Genomic DNA, 19,786 nt, shown 5'->3' on the forward strand with positions numbered 1-19,786 from the left:
TCTCATCGTAAGAAAATAAAATTGTGTAACTAGGTATGGTGACAGATGTTAACTAGACTTATTTTGGTGATCATTTCGGGATATATACAAATACTGAATCATTATGTTGTACACCCAAAACTAATACAGTGTTATATGTCAATCATATCTCAGTTAAAAAAAGAAAAGAAAAGAAAAGAAAAACTATTGGGGAAATAACAACTACCAGAGATTTGTCAGCCAAACCATTCCCAAAGTTCACACAGGGGTAGAAGTCATTCAACTTCTGACCACAGCAGAGATACCTCACTGAATATGCTGGTATTCAGGTGCCTTAGCAGGAGGGCTAAATTAGCCAGAGAGTAAAGGCTACTCTAGGTATGCTTTAAAAAAGCCTAAGAACAAGATTCATAAAGATCAAGTTGTTCTATAATTAAATTAATTGCCCACCAAAATAAAACGACACTCTTTAAAGAAGACAACAAAATCCAGGTCCTCAATGAAGAAACATTCACAATGTCCACTATCCAATCAAAAATAACCAGACAGATGAAGCAGTAAAACGTAATTCAAAAACAGGAGAAAATCTGTTAAAGGGAGACCCCAGATGACAGGGATGATGGAATTAGCACACAAAGACTTTCAAACAGCTATTATAAATACGCTCAAGGCTTTAAAGGAGGACATGAACCTAATGAGAATAATATGGAAAATATAAGAAAAGAGAACTCCCCCCCCCGCCAAAAAAAGAAAAGAAAACCCAAATGCAACTTCTGGACCTGAAAATCACAATATCTGAAATGAAAATTTCACTAGATTGGATAATAGCAGATTAAGACACTATGGAAGAAAAGAAAAATACAGTGCCTTAAATGCATTAATCGGAATTATCCAAACACAAGCACAGAGGGGAAAAAAAGTTTAAAAATCGAATCACAACTAGTAAGTGACCTAATATATGAGTAGTTAGAGATTCAGAAGGTGGAGGTGCAGAAAAATTAAAAAATGAGTTTGGCAAATAATATTTTAATTTGATGAAGACTACAAATCCACAGATCCAAGTGACAACTACACTGTCATATGGAGACGGAGTGATCCTTTAGGAACACAGGTTCTGGAAAGCATTTTCTCTTTTTAAAGATCACGTTGAGGGCTTCCCTGGTGGTGCAGTGGTTGAGAGTCCGCCTGCCGATGCAGGGGACACGGGTTCGTGCCCCGGTCCGGGAGGATCCCACGAGCTGCGGAGCGGCTGGGCCTGTGAGCCATGACCGCTGAGCCTGCGCGTCCGGAGCCTGTGCTCCGCAACGGGAGAAGCCACAGCAGTGAGAGGCCCGCGTACCGCAAAAAAAAAAAAAGATCTTATTGAAAGCGTTTCTTAACACAGCATAAAGTTAGGTAAGATGTGGTGAGCTTATCTCACAGTACACAGAACAAAGTCTCACCTCTGGGTGTGTCCTGGCCAGTAGGACGCTGCTGGGGAGAGTGCAGAGGCTGGTTGATCCCTATTTCTGTGGTCTGTTATTGTTTAATACCCATTTAAGTGATGAGGCTAATGGTCTCTTCTAGCTTGGAGTAAGAGAGATAAACATGCATACTGTCTTCTTCAGGCTTTAGAATGGAAACACTTTCCTACTTTTCATTCCCTTTAGGAAACTTGACCCTCTGAAAGGATAGAAAAGGAAACTGAACCCTCTTTCTCAGGAGCTATGCCTCAGAAGGTTACAAGGAGCCTTAAAGGAGAGTAGTTCAGTGAAAAGGAACCCTTCCCAGATGGATGTATTACATAACTGAAAAATGTGCCATTAGAGGCAGTTTGCTGATCCAGGCCTTTGCAGTTACTGGCATATTGGGGCAAAATGTGCAAAGTGCTTAGTTTGCTTATTCCACTCCCTTACTCAGCGCCACACTGCTTAAGTCTGCCCTTGCTATACATTTCTCACATTGCCCTTCATCATCGAGAGATGGCTGGGACCGTGTAAATACACACATAATAAATAAGCTTACCAACTCCCAATCTGGCCATTCATTGACAGAATCAAGGTGCTAATTACATTTTCTTCCCAGACCCTTTTAATAGCTCTTTGTGGTGATAATTTATATAACACAACAAATCGGGACAACGTGAAGGAATTACAAAGGAAATGTCAAAATATCTTGATAAAAAGAGTTTAAGGGCATATTGAGATTTAACACATTATGCAGCTGCAAGCAGAGTATGGAACGTTAAAATAATATTTAAGAGTCTAGGCTATTTATGGTTTTTCATAGGTTCTCCTGCATGTCGTTTCCAAGTTGGCAACAGCAAAACCATGGCAACAGGAAATTCTTCCCTGCAGTAGAGTTTATGAATGCTTTTCTGTTTTCATGACTCAACTCCTTATTTAATTTCCTGTACAGAAAATCAGAGCGATTACTATAGACTGCAATACAGATGTGCTAATCCAAAGCCCCTCTCAAAGAAAAACAGGTCACAGGTGTCTATGGATGGATTTTGAGATAAAATTGCCTTCACACAGACGCATAGCAGAAGTCAACATACTCTAGATACTTGAGAACATAACTCTTTTATTAACCACCTGGGAATGGGAAGGGACAAACCTCTATGTTCATGAGCTGTAGCTAAACAGACTGCTGCACTATTGTGCTTTGAATCAACACATTTTACGAGCCAAACTAATATCAAAGCTAAGCCTATTTGCTTAGAGATTAAGTTAGACTATGGACAATAATAACAGGAAATAAATAAACAAAAATACCTCTAGATATTAAAATATAAAAATTAAAAAAACCATACAATGACTGACTACACAGATATGCACAAGGATTATGAAATGAGTTAGTGAAAGTCAAAAATTCTAGGGCTTGCAACCAGATGGTTTTAAGTTGCAGGAGTTTTTCAGCTAAATATAGTGAAATTTGTGCAACACTATCCAGGGGCAATTCTGCATGATCTCCATCCACTGCTTTCTACCTTCCCCATTTCTGATAACACTATTTTTTTAAAAGTCCAATCCTAGCTACTTTGACTATGGTCTTCAATTGTTTTAGAGCCACATCTTCCCTCCCTGGCTTCTTCCTCTTCCCCCATCACCAGCAGTTTTCTACAGTAAGTGGCCATGTTGTTTTACATGCAACTTATCAGGTGAACATCAACACAGCAGGAGGACAATATGCCTAGCAGGAGGGTATAAGTATTTCTTACTTTTGGTGTCAAGCTGCGCACGATACTTCTCAAATCCTTTGAGCCGAACGCGTTCTCCCAATAGCTGGAGGAATTCCTCAAAGGCTGGGCCGGCTGATTCATTGTTGTACATCTCTTCTTCCGTGCTCTGTCCAGCTTTGCAGTACATGATGCCTACTTTCTGCTGATAGTTCAGCTGTGAAGGCAGGTGATACAATGCATATAAATATAGGCAGACCCACTCCGTCCGCTTAAATGCTAATAAGTCCTGTAGGCCATATGCCCATCAAGTAAGCTAACCTCTTTCTTCTCTTGAAATCCTTCTGCTTTCGTTCTTCCGTTTTTAAAAAGGGAGGCCTTAAGAATTTAAAAGTAAAGGTCTACTTTACAAAAGATACTTTATTTTTTAATTGAAGTACAGTTGATTTACAGCGTTGTGTTAGTTTCAGTGAACAGCAAAGTGATTCAGTTACACACACACACACAGACACGCACACACACACACACACACGCAATCTTTTTCAGATTCCTTTCCCTTACAGGTTATTACAAAATACTGAGTGTAGTTCACTGTGCTATACAGTAGGTCCTTGTTGGTTATCTATTTTATATATAGTCGTGTGTATATTTTAATCTCACACTCCTAATTTATCAATCCCTTGCTTCTCCCTTTGGTAACCATAAGTTTATTTTCTATGTCTGTGGGTCTATTTGTGTTTACAAAAGTTACTTTAAACTGTATTGCACTAAAAGCCCATTAAAGTTCTTATAAAATTTGGGGGGGTAAAATTGGAAGAGACTTATCTCCTAATGCCACTTTTCCAATCTATTAAATTATAAACCTTGGTTATATCTTTGTGACGGCACTAGCATCAGACACTATGCTTTTCAACTATTTTTCTAGAAGACGAGTACCTGGGTAGAAACTTTAAAAGGGGCCTCATAATGGCAAAGCAGCTAGTGGTAAATATTCCTTCCTCAAATACAGCTAAAACAGAGCATTCAAGAAATTTAAATATGATATAACATTAATAGAAACACTCATTCATCACTGAAAAGTTTAGTCATTCTATAAACAAATTTTAAAGTTGTATTAGTCATTTAACACTAAATGAGTTTTCAATCTTAAAATTTAGACTTTTAATTCTCCAGTAAAATCAGGGCAGTCCATATCACTTAAGCCTGTTTCCAGAGTGGCACTGCAACCACTGTATCAGTAAATTTTTATCTCATAAAGGGAAGGGGGAAGAGAAGAGGCAAAATTTTAATAGCTAACATTTATTGAACAGCCACTGTCTGCCAATCACTGTTTAGTGTTTAACTTACATTATCTTATCCTCATAAAAGCCTACAAAGCAAATACTACCCCTGCTTCACAGATATGCAAAGAGAAGGTCAGAAAAGGGAAAAAAAAGTAACTGGCCCAGTAGGGAGAGATCATAAATTATCAGCCCTGTGATTCGGTTCTATTAAATATTACCAGGACTCAACCAGGCTTGTCGTGCTCTATTTCTGTCACTGCAACGTATGTCCATAGCCCCTTATTAGCAATTCCACAGTTGAAAACCAAATTTAAGCAAATACATTTGGCAGTAAAACTGGATATGAGCCGACAGTAATACTTTTTAATTTATTCCTCTTTCTGTGAATATTCATATTTTTGGGAAATATTAACGTGTTCGATTGTGGGGTGCCGCTCCAGACCCTGGGGACTATTCCTCCACGCTGCGTGCATTTTATGATCCTTCTAAAGCTGGACCTTTCTTAATTCTGAAACATATCCATCTCCTATTGTTTTACACAAGACCGTGAACCTGAGCAACTCTTTTTCAACTTCCTAAACCAAATGGTTCAGAATGGTGATAACTAGAAAATGTCATGACGGAACTCCTGCTTGCTTTCCCCCCTCTCCACTGCGTGCTAACTAGTTGACAAGGAAGGCTCAGTAGCTTTTCCATGACCCATAGGCATGAGAGCTCCTTAGGACTTCTAGAATTGTGCAGAATTGATTTTACTCGGCCTACTTCCACAAGTGGAAGGCAAAGTTCCAAATGTGAAACTTGCAAATGACTGGATATACCAATGTCGGAATCTTTTTAAAATAGCATCCAACCTTGCATTATCGCTGCTTCATTTTAATTATTAACAGAAACACATTTAGGATTTAGTTCACTTTTTTTTGAATGCCACATGCAGTAAAGAAAAAGAAAGTAAAACCTACCACATACCACTGGCAGCTGGCCTCCTTCAAAGGTCTGAATGTTACTAATACTTAGAGGGGAACTCCCACAGGTAGCGATTTCATCTTGGCTTTAGAATTCAGCTGAGTATCCTATTAGGTCTCAACAAATAAAAAAGTAGTGGTAGGCTCTGGCTCTATGTCTGTTACAAAAGAAGTCCTTAATGAAGCCAGATTCTTACTCTCCCCCTGCAGGGAGAACTGTCAAAGAAAAGGAGCAATCTGGAGCTGGGAGTTATTTGCTCTTTGGCTCTGTGCCTCCCAGATCAGCCTTCTCATGCAACAATGCAAAACAAAAGTCACCCTGTTCAGTGGAAAGCATCGCAGTGATATTGGATTTGTGGGTGGCTTTTTAAACTTCTTAGATAAAGGCCTAAGATTTCACTGTGCAATATTCAAGAGGATTCATTTACATATATGAGAAGAGAGTTCGGAGAGAAGATAAGTAACGGAACTTCCCCCAAACCACTGTGGAAGCAGAATGCAAGGACAATGAGACAGAGTATTGCCTTCTTTGGACGGGTTTCTCACACTCTAGTGAGCTCCACCTGCAGACAGGAGAACAGACTGGTATTTGCTGGTTGTGAAAGGAAGGCTCCTTTAAGAGGATGAGGAAATTTGTTGGAATGTCAAATTTCCTCTAAACAGTGCCAAATGTCAGTGCTCTGTCCTCGGAGGTGACACTATGACTGTATCCTTGTTTCTGCTGCAGTAAAGTCGAGGTAGGTGGGTATTCTGTGAACTCAGGCTCCTAGGATCTTCAGTTAGCAACCTTGTTCCCTGCCCAGAATATGAGAAGTTGTTAAGGAGGAGTTACGTAAGTAATAATAAGGAATATTTCAAGAGAAAGAGCAAATGGAAATGGAGTTTAGAGATACGGTTTGGGGATTTTGAATTGCTCTGAGGTTATATAAAACACTATATATTTTTTTGAGACAAACACATCTGTATGGGTTTATGTATATGAATATGTAATACCTTCCTGTAATGCTCAAAATAGAGTTATGATGACGCCAGAAGCCATCTTGGAAACAGGTTCGGTTTATCCACAGTTTAGGATTTTGCTTTTGGATGACTGTGAAGTCATGCTGTACAGTTCCATCCTTGCATATCTATTGTTCATATAGAGCACTGATGGAAGTGTTTGCACACTCAACAAATGTTTGCATTGTAAAAAGTGATGATGGTCAATCCAACAGGACCAAGGTTCTGTTTGAGATGAAAGCCTTGAATCTCAATAAAGAAAGTGTCTTTCAACACCCACCAAAAGTGACGTTGGGCTCCCACAGCTGGGAACCAACAGTACAAAAATTGCTCTTCATCTCATAAAATAGGCACTTTAACAAAGAATCAAAGAAACAGGTGCTGCAAAATCTGACTTACGCAGCCCTGAGTTCCTGGAAAGATGGATGATAAAGTCAGAGCCGTCTACCAGTAGAAACAGGTTTGAATAACCAAGTTCTCAGAGACCTCTTAAGTTCCGTATTTTCACCTCTTCTTTCCTCATGTCACAGCCAGAGGAAGGCCACTGGGGGCAGCACAGACCATGAGAACAACCCAGTTCTTCCCTTCTTACAAAATCTTTTAAATTGTCTGATTTAATCCAGAGATTTAAAACAGTCACTATGAGGTATTTCATTGTCCAGCAGTTCTCAAAATGTGGGTCATGAACCCTTGAGAGACGCCTGAGCTTTGTTCTGGGACACAGTTAACTGGAAATAGTTTGATCCTTTCAGTTCTTCCTTTCAAACTCTGACAGGTCTTAATAGAGCAGCATTTAATTTGAGGTTAATTTTGCCCCATTATTGAGGCAAAGTCATTTTGAGACTTTACCCAATGCTATGTGAACTGTGTATGAGGTTTTCCAGATTGCCTGGTGGGAGCAGGAACTATTCTCAGCCAGCCAGAGGTCTGAGGATTTGCCCCCTTCAATCTGAGAGTGGTTCTTACCCTGGCCGCAAAGAGTTTCCTCAAATACATGCACTTACCAGTACCCAGCTCTGCAAATCTTTTCTCTCTCTGGACTCACATCTCAATCTCTACTCAGGAAGACCCCTGGGCTTCAAGTGGGTGCCCCTCCCAGCTCCGCAGCCTGGAAACTCTCTTCAAGCAGAAATCTGGTGCAATGTTACTGTTCATTTGGTTCCCACCTCCCAAAGGCCACTGTCCTTTGTTGCGTGACTTCCAACGTCATAAAAACCAATGTTTTGTTGGTTTGCCTAGCTTTTAAAAGTTGTTTCACATGGGAAAGTAAACTAGTCCCTCTCTTTTAATCTTGGCTGGAAACAGAAATCTGACTCCATTTTAAAGTTAACTACTGGTATATAATTTCCGAACAGTAAACACTGCATCCATTTGAGGCAAACACAGTTTAATGATTTCTAATAAACCTCCAACCCAATCAAAACACAGAACATTTCTATCACGCCAAGTTTCCTGGTTCCCATTTGCTGTCCATCCCTGCATCAACTAACAGCCTCAGATAATCACTGTTCTTTTTTTTTCCACTGTAAATAGGTTTGCCTACATTTTAAAAGAATATTTTTGCTGGGTAAAATTCCTAGTGAGAGTTCTTCTCTTTCAGCATTCTAGAAATGTGGCTTCCACCTTTTCATTATGCTTTATAGCTCAGGAAATGGTTAATTTTAATCCAATTGTCTGTCTTACTGTTCCTCTTTGAAAGTATTTTTTCCTCTGGCTATTTTTAAGATTTTTTCTTTTAATTTCAGCATTTTTTACTATGATGGGCCTACATCTGATTTTCTTTGTATTTATCCTGCTTACAGGATTCTGTCTCAATTCGTGTGTTTCATCAGTTTTGGAAACTTCTTTACTGGTATTTCTTCAGACATCAATTCTGTCCCCAAATATTGCTTTAATTTCGCTTCTCCTCCTGGGAATTCCATTACATATATGTATTTCACTATGGCCCACATGTCTTTTAGGCACGTTTCTGTATTTCTCATGTTTTCTTGTATACATTTTTCAGTTAAAAATTTGCTGGTAACTTCAATTCATCAATTTTCTGCTGTGTCTAAAGTGCTTTAACCCATCTGCTGAGATTTTAACTTTTTGTTTTTTCAGTTCTAGAATTTCAATTTGATTTTTTAAAAACAAATCCCAAGTTCTCCAGTGACCCTTGATCTCTATTTTTTATTTTTACAGCCCCCATGAAATTAATGAAAACTCTAAACTGTCACCTAACTTCTTATCTGCAGTTTTATGCTATACTTAAGCCCCAAGCCTCTTACAAATGTCCAAGGAAAAAAGTGCTGCAGGATGATTTAATTTTGATGAACCCAAGTTTCTCAATTATTTCTTTTCTAGAAGAGAAATAATTTTTGGTGTTATATCTAAGAACTCTTCACCAATTTTCAGGTCCCCCAATTTTCTCCTACGTTTTCGTCAAAAATTTTTATAGTTTTACATTTCAAACTATGATCCATTTGAATAAATTTCTGTATAATGTGTGAGATTTCGGTCAAGTTCATTATTTTGTCTATGTAATTGTTCTGGCGCCCTTGTTTGAAAAGCCTATCCTTCCTCCACCTTTGTCAAAAAAATCAGTTGGATATATTTGTGTGGAGCTATTTCTGGTTTCTCTATTCTGTTCCATTGATCCATGCATCTATCCTTCCAATAAGACACAGTCTTGATTACTGTAGTTACACCAATACAATATAATGTCTCGAAATCACGTAGAATGATTACTCCCACTTTATTCTTTTTCAAAATTGTTTTGGCTATTCTAGTTCCTTTGCTTTCAATATAAACTTCAGAATAATCTTGTCTGTAATTTCAAAAATCTTGCTGGAATTTTGATATCGATCGTGTTAAACTGATATCAATTAGGGGAGAATTGACATCATTAATAGGTTGAGTCTTTCAATCCAAGTACATGGTATGTTTCTTTATTTTATTTAAGTCTTCTGTGAGTTCTTTCATCAGTGTTTTGTAGTTTTCAGCATACAAGTCCTAAACATGTTTTGTTAGGTATATACCCAGCTATTTCATTTTTTATTAAAGGATTGTAAATCGTATTGTATTTTATTTTCAGTTTCCACATGTTCATTGAAACAGATCCAACTGATTTTTGTGAGTTGATGTTGAATCATACAACCTTGCTGGACACACCTTGCAATTCTAGAAAGTTTTTGTAGATTCCTTGGGGTTTTGTACATAGACTATCATGTCATTTGACATAGGGACAATTTTATATTTTCCTTTCCTTTATCCACCTGACTTTTATTTCCTTTTCTTGCCTTATTGTACTGACTAGAACTTCTAGTACTGTGTTGAATAGCAATAGAGACTGTGTACATCCTTGACTTGTTCCCATTAAGTCTTTCACCAACTATGATGTAAGCTGTAGGGTTTTTGTAGCTGTTTTTAATCAAGCTGAGGAAGTTCCTCTCTATTTCCGTTCTTATCGTGAGTGACCACTATGTCGTTCCTTATCCGAAGTTCCCCAGCCAATCTGCTTCCTTCGTTCCACCTTTCAGATTCATGTTTGCTTTATACACAGTGTACAAGGTTTTTAGCTGTACTTAGCAGGAAGAATAGGGGAAAATTACATCTACCCCATACTTCCAAAAGCAGAAGTCCAAATTTATTTTTAAAAAACACTTTGTCCAGTGTTTCTGGTTATTCTCAGTGGGTGGGCTGGTCTGAGACAAGCTACTCTGCCATTACTGGACATGAAGACCTTGGTCATTTTTTCAAATCCTCATGATTCACATTGATAGCATTTACTTTGGCTTGTTCTTCATAAACATGATAACTGTCTTAACTACTTCCTAAAGATTTACCACTGTATTGTCCTCCAGAAAGAATGACAAAGAGACTGGAAAAATTCAGTGTTGGGGGCAAAAAAATGGTAGGTAGAAATTTATCTTCACTGAAATTTACTAACAAAAATTAAATTGCTTAAAAAAAAATGACATATGGGGTCTTCCCTGGTAGCGCAGTGGTTGAGAGTCCCCCTGCCGATGCAGGGGACACGGGTTCGTGCCCCGGTGCGGGAAGATCCCATATGCCGCGGAGCGGCTGGGCCCGTGAGCCATGGCCGCCAAGCCTGAGTGTCCGGAGCCTGTGCTCCGCAACGGGAGAGGCCACAACAGTGAGAGGCCCACGTACCACAAAAAAAAAAAGAAAAAAAGACATATGGATACTGGGTAGAAAGATCATTTAAAAAAAATCTGACAGAGATGCTGTCAAAATTATTTATATACATGTGCACAGACAGATTCTAATCTATTTTTATCTTTGGCATAATGTAAAGGAAATATTCTATACACACACACACAATAATCTTATCTAATAACATGCTGTGCAAAAGTTCTCCCAAAAATAGAAAGCTTCATATTGGGTATTAAAATGATGATTTATGTACTTGTATTGATTTGACATTAAGATGAATTTCAGTTACATAGGAAAAGGCTCTTCATTGCAGCACTGTCTGTAATAGGAACACTGTTATCCATCTAAACGTCCATTAATAGAAGAACTAATGAAGTAAACTATGGTACAGCAATAAAACAGAATATTATGCAGCCATAAAAACAATGGGAAAACTTTCTGTGTACTGACATAGAAAGGTCTCCAAAATATATTACTAAGTGAAAAAGCAAATGTTTACAGCATGCTATATTTTGTATAAGAAAAAGGGAACTAAGACTACATATGCACATCTGGTATATCTGTATAAAGAAACATAGGAATACGTAAGAAACTAATAAAAGTGGTAATATAGGGGAGAAGAGAGGTGAGGGATAGGAACAGGGTGGAAATGGGATCCCTCAATGTAAATACTTTGATTTTTGGATCATTTGAAGATATTAGCTAATTAAAGTCCTGAATTTAAAGCACAATTCACAGTTTAAAATCAAGAAGACTGAAGTATCTGCAAACAGTTCCTCTGTCTTTGGATTGTGAACCAAAGAATCTTCACTGCAAGTCTTAGACATGCTGAGCTCCTTCAACTGCAAACTGCAGTCCTACCCAGCCAAACGTCTTCCAAATGCTACTGCTATCAGTCATGTTAATCATAAATCTTACTACTGGAAAGGACCCCATCCAGTCACCCACCCCAGCCTCAGCCAGGCAAAAGAGCATGGATGAGCCCGTGTAATCACTATTTGTGAACAGACGAGACAAAGCAACCAATGCCACTGTCTCCTTTCTCTGACCTGAGGACAGTCGTGTATATGTCTTCCTGATAATGTACATATGGAACCCATCTGGTGGCCATCTGAACTTTCAACATTCATTAGCTGATACCATAATCTAGAAGAAGATTGAAATTTCAGAAATGGTCATTGTTCTGCCAAAGCTTCATTCATAGAAAACAGGTTTTGGAAAAATTGTTTTCCCTATGGTTCATTCTTTAAATCCAGCTGCCTGAATCAAAGAGGAAAGTGGCTAGTCAAACTCATTTATCTTCAACAGAATAATGCACCAGGGCAATGAACAGGCTAAGTCAGCAGAGAATTTCACCCATGCCCTTAATCAAAGGAACAGTGCTATTCATTATCAAATAAACACTGCTGCTTTCCTTACATCTATTCTTGAGATATATATTGCAGACCTAATTAGATATGATTACTTTTCCCCTTTCACTTCAATAACTTGAAGGGCAACATTTTAAATAGAGAATCCAACAAATATTTTCATTTCTTTGTATTTTTAATAAGTATCTAGAAAAACAGTGGAGATACTCATTTAGGTAAAATCACTACTGTGTACAGGAACCTTGACATTTCCTAATGAAAACAGGTCTTCCAATTTTCTCTTCTGCAAACTGGCAACTGCACTTTATCTTTAAGCTCTATTCTGATCCTATTTGGGTTTTACATGTTATACTTAATATTGGGCACTGTAGCCTGTAGCAATAAAACCTGGATCCATATTTCCAGTTCCTTCTCCCACTCAAGGGGAGGGGAGGGGAGGATGGGGTGTACAGTGTATTGGGGAAGAAAGTGGACTCTGGAGCCCGAATGCCTGGATGCAAGACTTGCCTCCCCCAGATCCTAATTGTGACCTGGGGGGGGGGGTCCTTCCGCCTCTTTGTGCCTCGGTGCTCCTGTCGGCAAAGCAAGAACAATAATAGCACCTATATCAAAGGATTCTAAGGGTTAATTAAAATAATTCATGTAAATTGCTTCACACGGTTCCTGGCTTAGTCACTGCTCAGTTCCTGGCTTAGTAATCTGTTTTTATTACTGCCTTACACTCCTGCTCAGCAGGACTGCTTGCTGTCCCATAACCACATTCTGTGGGCTTTGTTCTCATTGTTCTGAGTCTAGACCACCGGACGGCTTATTCTCTAGTCTGATGAAAGGTCTGTTTCATCCTGATCCATTTCATCCTGACCCATCTAACCAATCATGACTTGGCCCCACTGGCTTGTCTGTTTGCAGTTCTCTTATTATACTCGTTATATTAACCCTACCTTTCATTACAGTAATTTATGACTTTGTCTCCTTCAAAGGTAAGGACTGTGTCTTACTAGCCTATTTATTTTCTACAGTATTTAACAATCTGCAAAGAGTGGTTACTCAATTAGCATTTATTGAATTTGAAAAGTTACGCTTACTTCTGAAAGTTAAGCACAGTATATTATACTATCTATAACAGCAGCTTTCTCACAGGATGCTGATAAAGATGAAATGATACATATAAAGGACTAATGAGTTATTATTTTATCATTATTCATGTGCAGTAAGTGCTTTACACGTGTGAACTCCTTGAAACAGAGCCTGGTATAATGACCTTTCATTTCTCTTGCACTGGGTAGATGAGATAAAAGTGTTTTTTAATGACTGATGAAGAAAAACGGCATTAATATGGCAAATTTAAAAGTAACTGAACTAGCCATATTATTTAAAAGTTGGCCTGAATAGATAACGAAATTCCTGATATTTCACAGTGTAGTGTAGAGGGCCAAAATAATTTGAGATGTGCAAAAAGAGATGAAAACTTGCAAATCTTAAAAACAAAAGGTAGTATCGTGCAAACGCGTATCCAGTGTTCAGGACTCCTAAGGGAAAGTGGCACTGCTTCTGAAAGCCTCGATCCTCTCAATCATAAAACAGGCCAATAACTGGAACCTACTGCCCACGGGTGCCGTAAGGATTAAATCAGATGATGCTGGTAAAGAGCTCAGAACAGTGTGACAAGTAAACATATATATTTATCTAATGTGTTTTCATCATAAGAGATGCTCTCAATTATCTAATACGTTAAGATGTAGGACCATGAAGGAAAAACTAAATCCAGAGTTGATCTAAATTTGCTGGGTCACAAACTGCTCTAAATTCTTGACAAAGTGAAATCATTGGCAGGTTATTTCATCTTCTTATTGACCTTTAGATGATAATGGAAATGGACATCAATCAATAGTGAAAAACCCAGGAAGGTATCAGGAAGGTGAATGTGAAAGCATGGGTAAGCCACAAAGCATATAATCATTTCTTAAAACTTTGGGAATTAAAATACCTACTTCAGTTCCCACATAAGTATCAGTCTAGTCAAATGAAAAACAAATTTTTATATTTTTGTGAAATACTATCTTTTATAGTATATAGATATAACTTACGTCTGCTCTTCAGTTCATTTCATTTTTAAATGGTAAAATGAAAAAAAAAAAAAGAAGAAAGAAAGAAAGAAAGAAAAAAGCACCAAAGATCTGAAAGGCAAAATGCCACAATATAGCAAGCAAATAGTGTTTTCTTTATTTAAATAAAACTTAAAGGGAGATGTAGAAGGTCCTTTTAGTGAGTCCAGTTTTTTGGTATTCATACTATCAATCTCTTTAAATATAAGGATGTACAAAGCATGAAATTTCAAAAAATGATGACATAGATGGAAACTAAAAATGCTTTGCAAAGATTCAAATGCATAACGTACTGCACTTACAAGCATTTCTTTTTCAAAATCTGTATTTGTAAAGGCACTGAAATAATTAGTTTCTCACAAGGATTTCAAGGCATTAATAAAATTTCCTACCAAAAAAATGACTCCCCAGACTAAACACCTAAGTACATGTGTCCTCTGTTTTTTATCAGTATAATTCTGGGCTTTAAACGCTATGAATATATAAACGGAAAGAGAGGCCAAGTGGTGGTGTCCCTTAGTTCAGATAAAGAGCTGCTCATACAGAATAGCAGGTTTTAAACGTCTAGATTCTACTGCCTAGAATTTAGTAAAATTTCCAAAATAAAATTGGGGAGACTCACCTAGACTGTCAAATTTTAATTTTGCCGGAAGGCATTAAAGAAGACGACTAACACATATTATCATCAATAATTTATGAAGGAAAGGATAGTTTAATATCCCCAAGAATAAGAAACCCATCATTTCAGAATAATGGGCAGTTTTGTGAATTAAACAAATGTACCTTTAAGTTAACCTCATTATACTGCTCTCAACTTTCCTCATATAGTGTTTATCACAGAGCAGCCCCATCTCCAACATTTTGTAAACACTAAGAGAGGGCACAAAATGTGACAGAGAGCCCATACAATGTCTACAATTGGGGCACCCATTTTTAAATTTAATATAAGTAAAACAAAGGGAAAAAGGAAGAAAATACCTCCTTTACACAAAATAATCTGTTGAATTTAGAATGTGCAGTATATGATTATATTATCAATGTCTAAATGTTGTTCTTTTCCTTGAAAAGTGTAGTAACTGAAAAGACTGAATCAGTAAAGTTGAACCTAATCATTATTTTTCTACTCTTCCTTTGTTAGAATAAATGCTCAAAATATTTATTGGAAGAACAGCACCCAAAATAGTTAAGTTTATGTATCAGTAGTCTTCTGAAGCATTCAAAGTGCTCAAATTTACATGTTATAAACATGGATACTCACAGCCTATTTGAAATATACATATGAAATAGACATTAGCTATGCTTTACAGTAAGTGAGATGAATGGACAAAAGGAGCAGTGATTAGAAAAGTTACATCCAAATATTGGTTCCTAATAATATATTCCTATCAGCTGATTTAAAAGAGTGAATATTCCTTGAAACTGATTTTTTTGAACTACCATTCATTTTAATAAAATTCAAATTTTTTTCCTAATTAAAAAAATACCATCAAAATCTGTTTATAAAATGGAATTCAATAACTGGACCAATTTTACTTTTGGAAGAATTTTTAAAAAGTGCAATGGGAAAGCTACTACCACTCACTGCCAGGACGCAATATGGCTAAAATATTCAAAGAAAGAATTAAAGTAAGAGTATATAGATACAACATCTAATAAAACTAGCCCATATGCTCAAATGATTCCAAGTAGAATGTGTATACACTCTCTGGTTAGTGGATTTTCCAGATTATAGTTCTGCATTCTCTACTCTTCTGCCTCCTCTATATGGGTTATCCTATCACTCATTTGTATCTGGATCAATGGCTCCACATTAAGGTATAGGAAATATGGAAGAGAGAAAATCTTGAGCACTTTCATTTTGTTACAAATTAGGACCCAGAGTTTTTAAATTTTGAATTTTTTATTTAAACACCTCAGCTAAAATACATTTTTGGTGGTATTAATAGACTAAAAATTAAAGCTTTTAAGAATGGTGTGGAGTAGTGGCTCCCAGTACAGGCTTTGAACTTACTAACTGTGTGAACTTGGACTTACTACTGAACCTCTCTCTGTCTCAGACTCCTCATCTCTAAAATGGGGATAAAAATGGTATCATTCTCTTGGGGCTGGGACAATAGTTGGGATAACATATTAAGGTACTTAAAACAGAGCCTGGTGAATATGTTCATTAGTGTTAGCTACTGTTATTACTGTTATTGCTACTACTTATTCCTGGAGTATTTGAAAAATTCATTGCATTTATGGAAGATTACCAAAAGAGTTGAACATTGTTTAAGTACTGTATCAGTCAGTCCTGACAAAGAGAATTTCAACACGTGAGAAATGTTCAGAGTTCAGAGTTAAGAAAAAAGAAAGTGAATAATTGCAAAGAGAAGATCCTTCACAAAAAATAGTATCAGTTTTCCCCATCAAAAAAGAATTATTCAGGGCTTCCCTGGTGGCGCAGTGGTTGGGAGTCCGCCTGCTGATGCAGGGGACACGGGTTTGTGCCCCGGTCCGGGAAGATCCCACATGCCGCGGAGCGGCTGGGCCCGTGAGCCATGGCCGCTGAGCCTGCGCGTCCGGAGCCTGTGCTCCACAACGGGAGAGGCCACAGCAGTGAGAGGCCCGCGTACCGCAAAAGAAAAAAAAAGAACTATTCAGGTCTGTATTCTGGACGCCTAGTGGAAACCTGAGCAGCAAGAATGTTCTCCCCTGGAAGCCCCACTTACCCCCTGTTCATCCAGTTTCATGAGTTGCTCTGTGACTTTGGGGGTGTTGAAGGCCAACCGCAGGCACTGGACGTTGAGCTCGGGAATCACGTGCTCCAGCACTTCCTTCAGGGGCAGTCCCCGGGCCGTCGAGTGCTTTGCCGTTGAGGGTATGGCATCCTCCAGCACTGACCCTCTCAGTGTCATGAGCTGAAAGAGAGACATGTGCTCCGGTGAGATGAGTAAATACATCAAATGCACTGAAAGCCCAGTCTGAGGTCCCCCTTAGGGAGCTGGAAATGACATTTGACTGGTTGAGCCAGTGAGGGAGAAAGGATGAGGGAAGTGATGTAAGATACTTTATATATGAAAAATGAGACCAACACTTTCAAGAAGACCCAGGTAAGTCCAACGGAACTCATAATCAAGCCTTCCGAGGACATTTCCTTAAATACCAAATAGAGTGCATATTTCCCTAGAGAGCTCAGAAAGATCAAGGTCTCCATATAGCTATACAATGCCACTCACACACTCACCAGGAAATTAAGAAGGAGCTATCCCTGAGAATATCTGAAGACTAAATGCTGAGAATTTAGATGTTACACCTTTTTGAATTATAAAAGGTAAGGGTGGGGGGAGAGGAAGTTTTAAATTTCGTAACGTACTGTTGACTAGCTTAACCTATTCCCATCCCCAAATGCTGCTACAACAGGACAGTGATTATAGGTAGTAGAGCGGCACCATCAACAGCAGTTAAAATGACTTTTCCTTTACGCTTATGTCTTGAGATCCCTTCCATTATTATGAAATAAAAACATGAGCAAAGAATTTTCCTTAAGTAATGATGATCTGTCGAAGTAAATTAGTCTTAATTTTCAGACATTTCCACGTGGCAAAGTTGTCAGTATAATTTAAACACTGTACGGTGACCTAAAGAAAAAACCCATTAAGTCGAACGAATTTCTGTTAAGTGTGTAGGTTACAAAGCACTGTACTGCAACAGGAGCAAACGTTGAGGGCTGGGTGTGGCATGCAAGAGGGTGAGAGGTAAGAAATACCCGTTCAGGAGGACATATCTACTAAGAAAAGTTTAACAAGGTCAGGTTCTACAAGAGTCCAAAGGCAGAAAAGGGATCACCGTGGCTCAGGGCATAAGGAAAGGCCCTCATGGAAATGGGTGGCACTGAAAAGGGGCCTTGAAATCTAAGAAAAATTATACAAAAAGACAATGTCAGAGAGCAAAGGTGTGGAGATGAGAAAGATCGGGGTGTGAGTGGGAAAGAGCGACTGCTGTAGCTTAGCTGGATCTAAGCGAGCCCAAAGGGGCAGTGGGTGGTGAAGCTACAGGCAGGCCGGAGCCCGAGCCGAATGTACCCTGACGGGCGTGCACCTCATCCGGCTCCAACCGGCCATATCAGAACTTGTTTGCATAGGGATGAAGATGTAAGAAAATTCAGTTGGCAAATAAGATGAACTGCCCGAGGAAGCAACTACAGGTAGAGAAAACAGAAACAAACTGTAAACAGTCTTCAAGTAACAGGCAGAGGGTGTGACAGAGGATTAGCAGGGAAAATGGAAACCAAAGGAAGAATCACCAGGGAAGTAAAATCTATAACTGTGCCAACTGATGGAGAAGAGAGATGGGGGTAGGAAAAGCCAAGGTTACCAACCTCTGACTCTCAAGACAAGAAAAAGGTGCTTGGGGTATCTGCAGTCTGTTCATTTGATTAGTATCTTTTCTTTCAGTTATAAATAGTTTGCTTTCAAATGACAGCTGTGTAAAAAATATCTTTTTCCTGTGACTTAATATCTAATTTGACAGAAATAATTTTTGTTTCGTTTTTTAAATCACGGAAACGGCTGAGCAACTCGCGTGCTCCTGGCGACAGGAGGCTGCAAAGGCTGGACGTATTTCCAACTGAGAACCCCAGACCAGGAATGCTAATCATTGCTAATCCTGCACCACAGGAAGACAGCAACCCACCTCAAGAAAGCCAGAGCAGGGCCTCCCTGGTGGCACAGTGGTTGAGAGTCCGCCTGCCGATGCAGGGGACATGGGTTCGTGCCCGGTCCGGGAAGATCCCACATGCCGCGGAGCGGCTGGGCCCGTGAGCCATGGCCGCTGAGCCTGTGTGTCTGGAGCCTGTGCTCCGCAACGGGAGAGGCCACAACAGTGAGAGGCCCGCGTACCGCAAAAAAAAAAGAAAGCCAAAGCAGAAAACCAAAAAGGAATGATTCCTTTTTATACCTGAATCACTAGTGTTACTGATATTTTTGTTAATGACTTCCAGAAACAGGAAGAGAATCCTCCTAAATCCCTGTGCACCCATGCTTAAAAGCACTCACACCGCAGATTTTGTTCATAAACAAACGTCATGCTTCCAAATACATGTAAATTCCTTTTTTGTTTCTTTGTTGTGCAAAGCCTATTTCTACTGAAAGAGATTTGTTTGTATTTCTGTTATCTTGATGCCATTTACTGAAGCAACAGAAGTGTCACTGTGGTGACTATGTTTTCTTTTTTCTCAATGGATTTATTAACAGGAGAAATCAATAGCATGAGAAGCCCCTACAAAGGCATAAGAATTAACTCTTACTTTATTATATACTCAGTGAACTGCCTTCAACGGGAAAGAGTGAACTGCCCAATCCTACAATGTGCAGCTCTGGAGCAGAACCAACATCTAGAGATATTTCTATCAAAGGACTTTCATTAGTTTATTTCTATGAAAACTCTGATAAAGATACTGTAACTGAGCAGGACCCTATGGGGGCCTTCCCGGGACAGGCCTTCCCCCATATCCTCTGCTTTAGCTCCTCTCTGAAGCACCTAGATTTGATGCAAATTTCCCGAGTTGTTTTGCAGATGTGAAAACCCCCCACCAAATGGAAGAACAACTTGACTACCCTAAGTAGTTTTTCTCAGGCCTCCTGGAGCCTAAGGACTCATAATGTTAACCCCTGTGACACCACCTTGCTGCCTCACCATCAGCCAATCAGAGAACTGTGCACAAGCTGATCACCTACCCTGCGACCCACCCCCACTCCTGGCCTTTAAAAATGCTTTGCCGAAACCATTCAAG

General features: G+C 38.9%; 1 protein-coding gene across 1 annotated transcript in view; it reads right to left on the reverse strand.

The window, feature by feature from the left end:
- Window positions 1-19,786, reverse strand: part of SIPA1L1 (signal induced proliferation associated 1 like 1) — a 377,254-nt gene that overhangs the window by 101,954 nt on the left and 255,514 nt on the right. Inside the window, exons 8-9 of the mRNA XM_082844854.1 lie at window positions 16,725-16,913; window positions 3,182-3,356 (exon numbers count right to left, since the gene is read on the reverse strand). Coding sequence (XP_082700980.1) covers window positions 3,182-3,356; window positions 16,725-16,913 — 364 coding nt within the window. The remainder of the gene's footprint in view (window positions 1-3,181; window positions 3,357-16,724; window positions 16,914-19,786) is intronic.

The sequence above is a fragment of the Leucopleurus acutus genome (genome assembly GCF_964270905.1).
Source record: "Leucopleurus acutus genome assembly, chromosome: 1".
Lineage (NCBI taxonomy): Eukaryota > Metazoa > Chordata > Mammalia > Artiodactyla > Delphinidae > Leucopleurus > Leucopleurus acutus.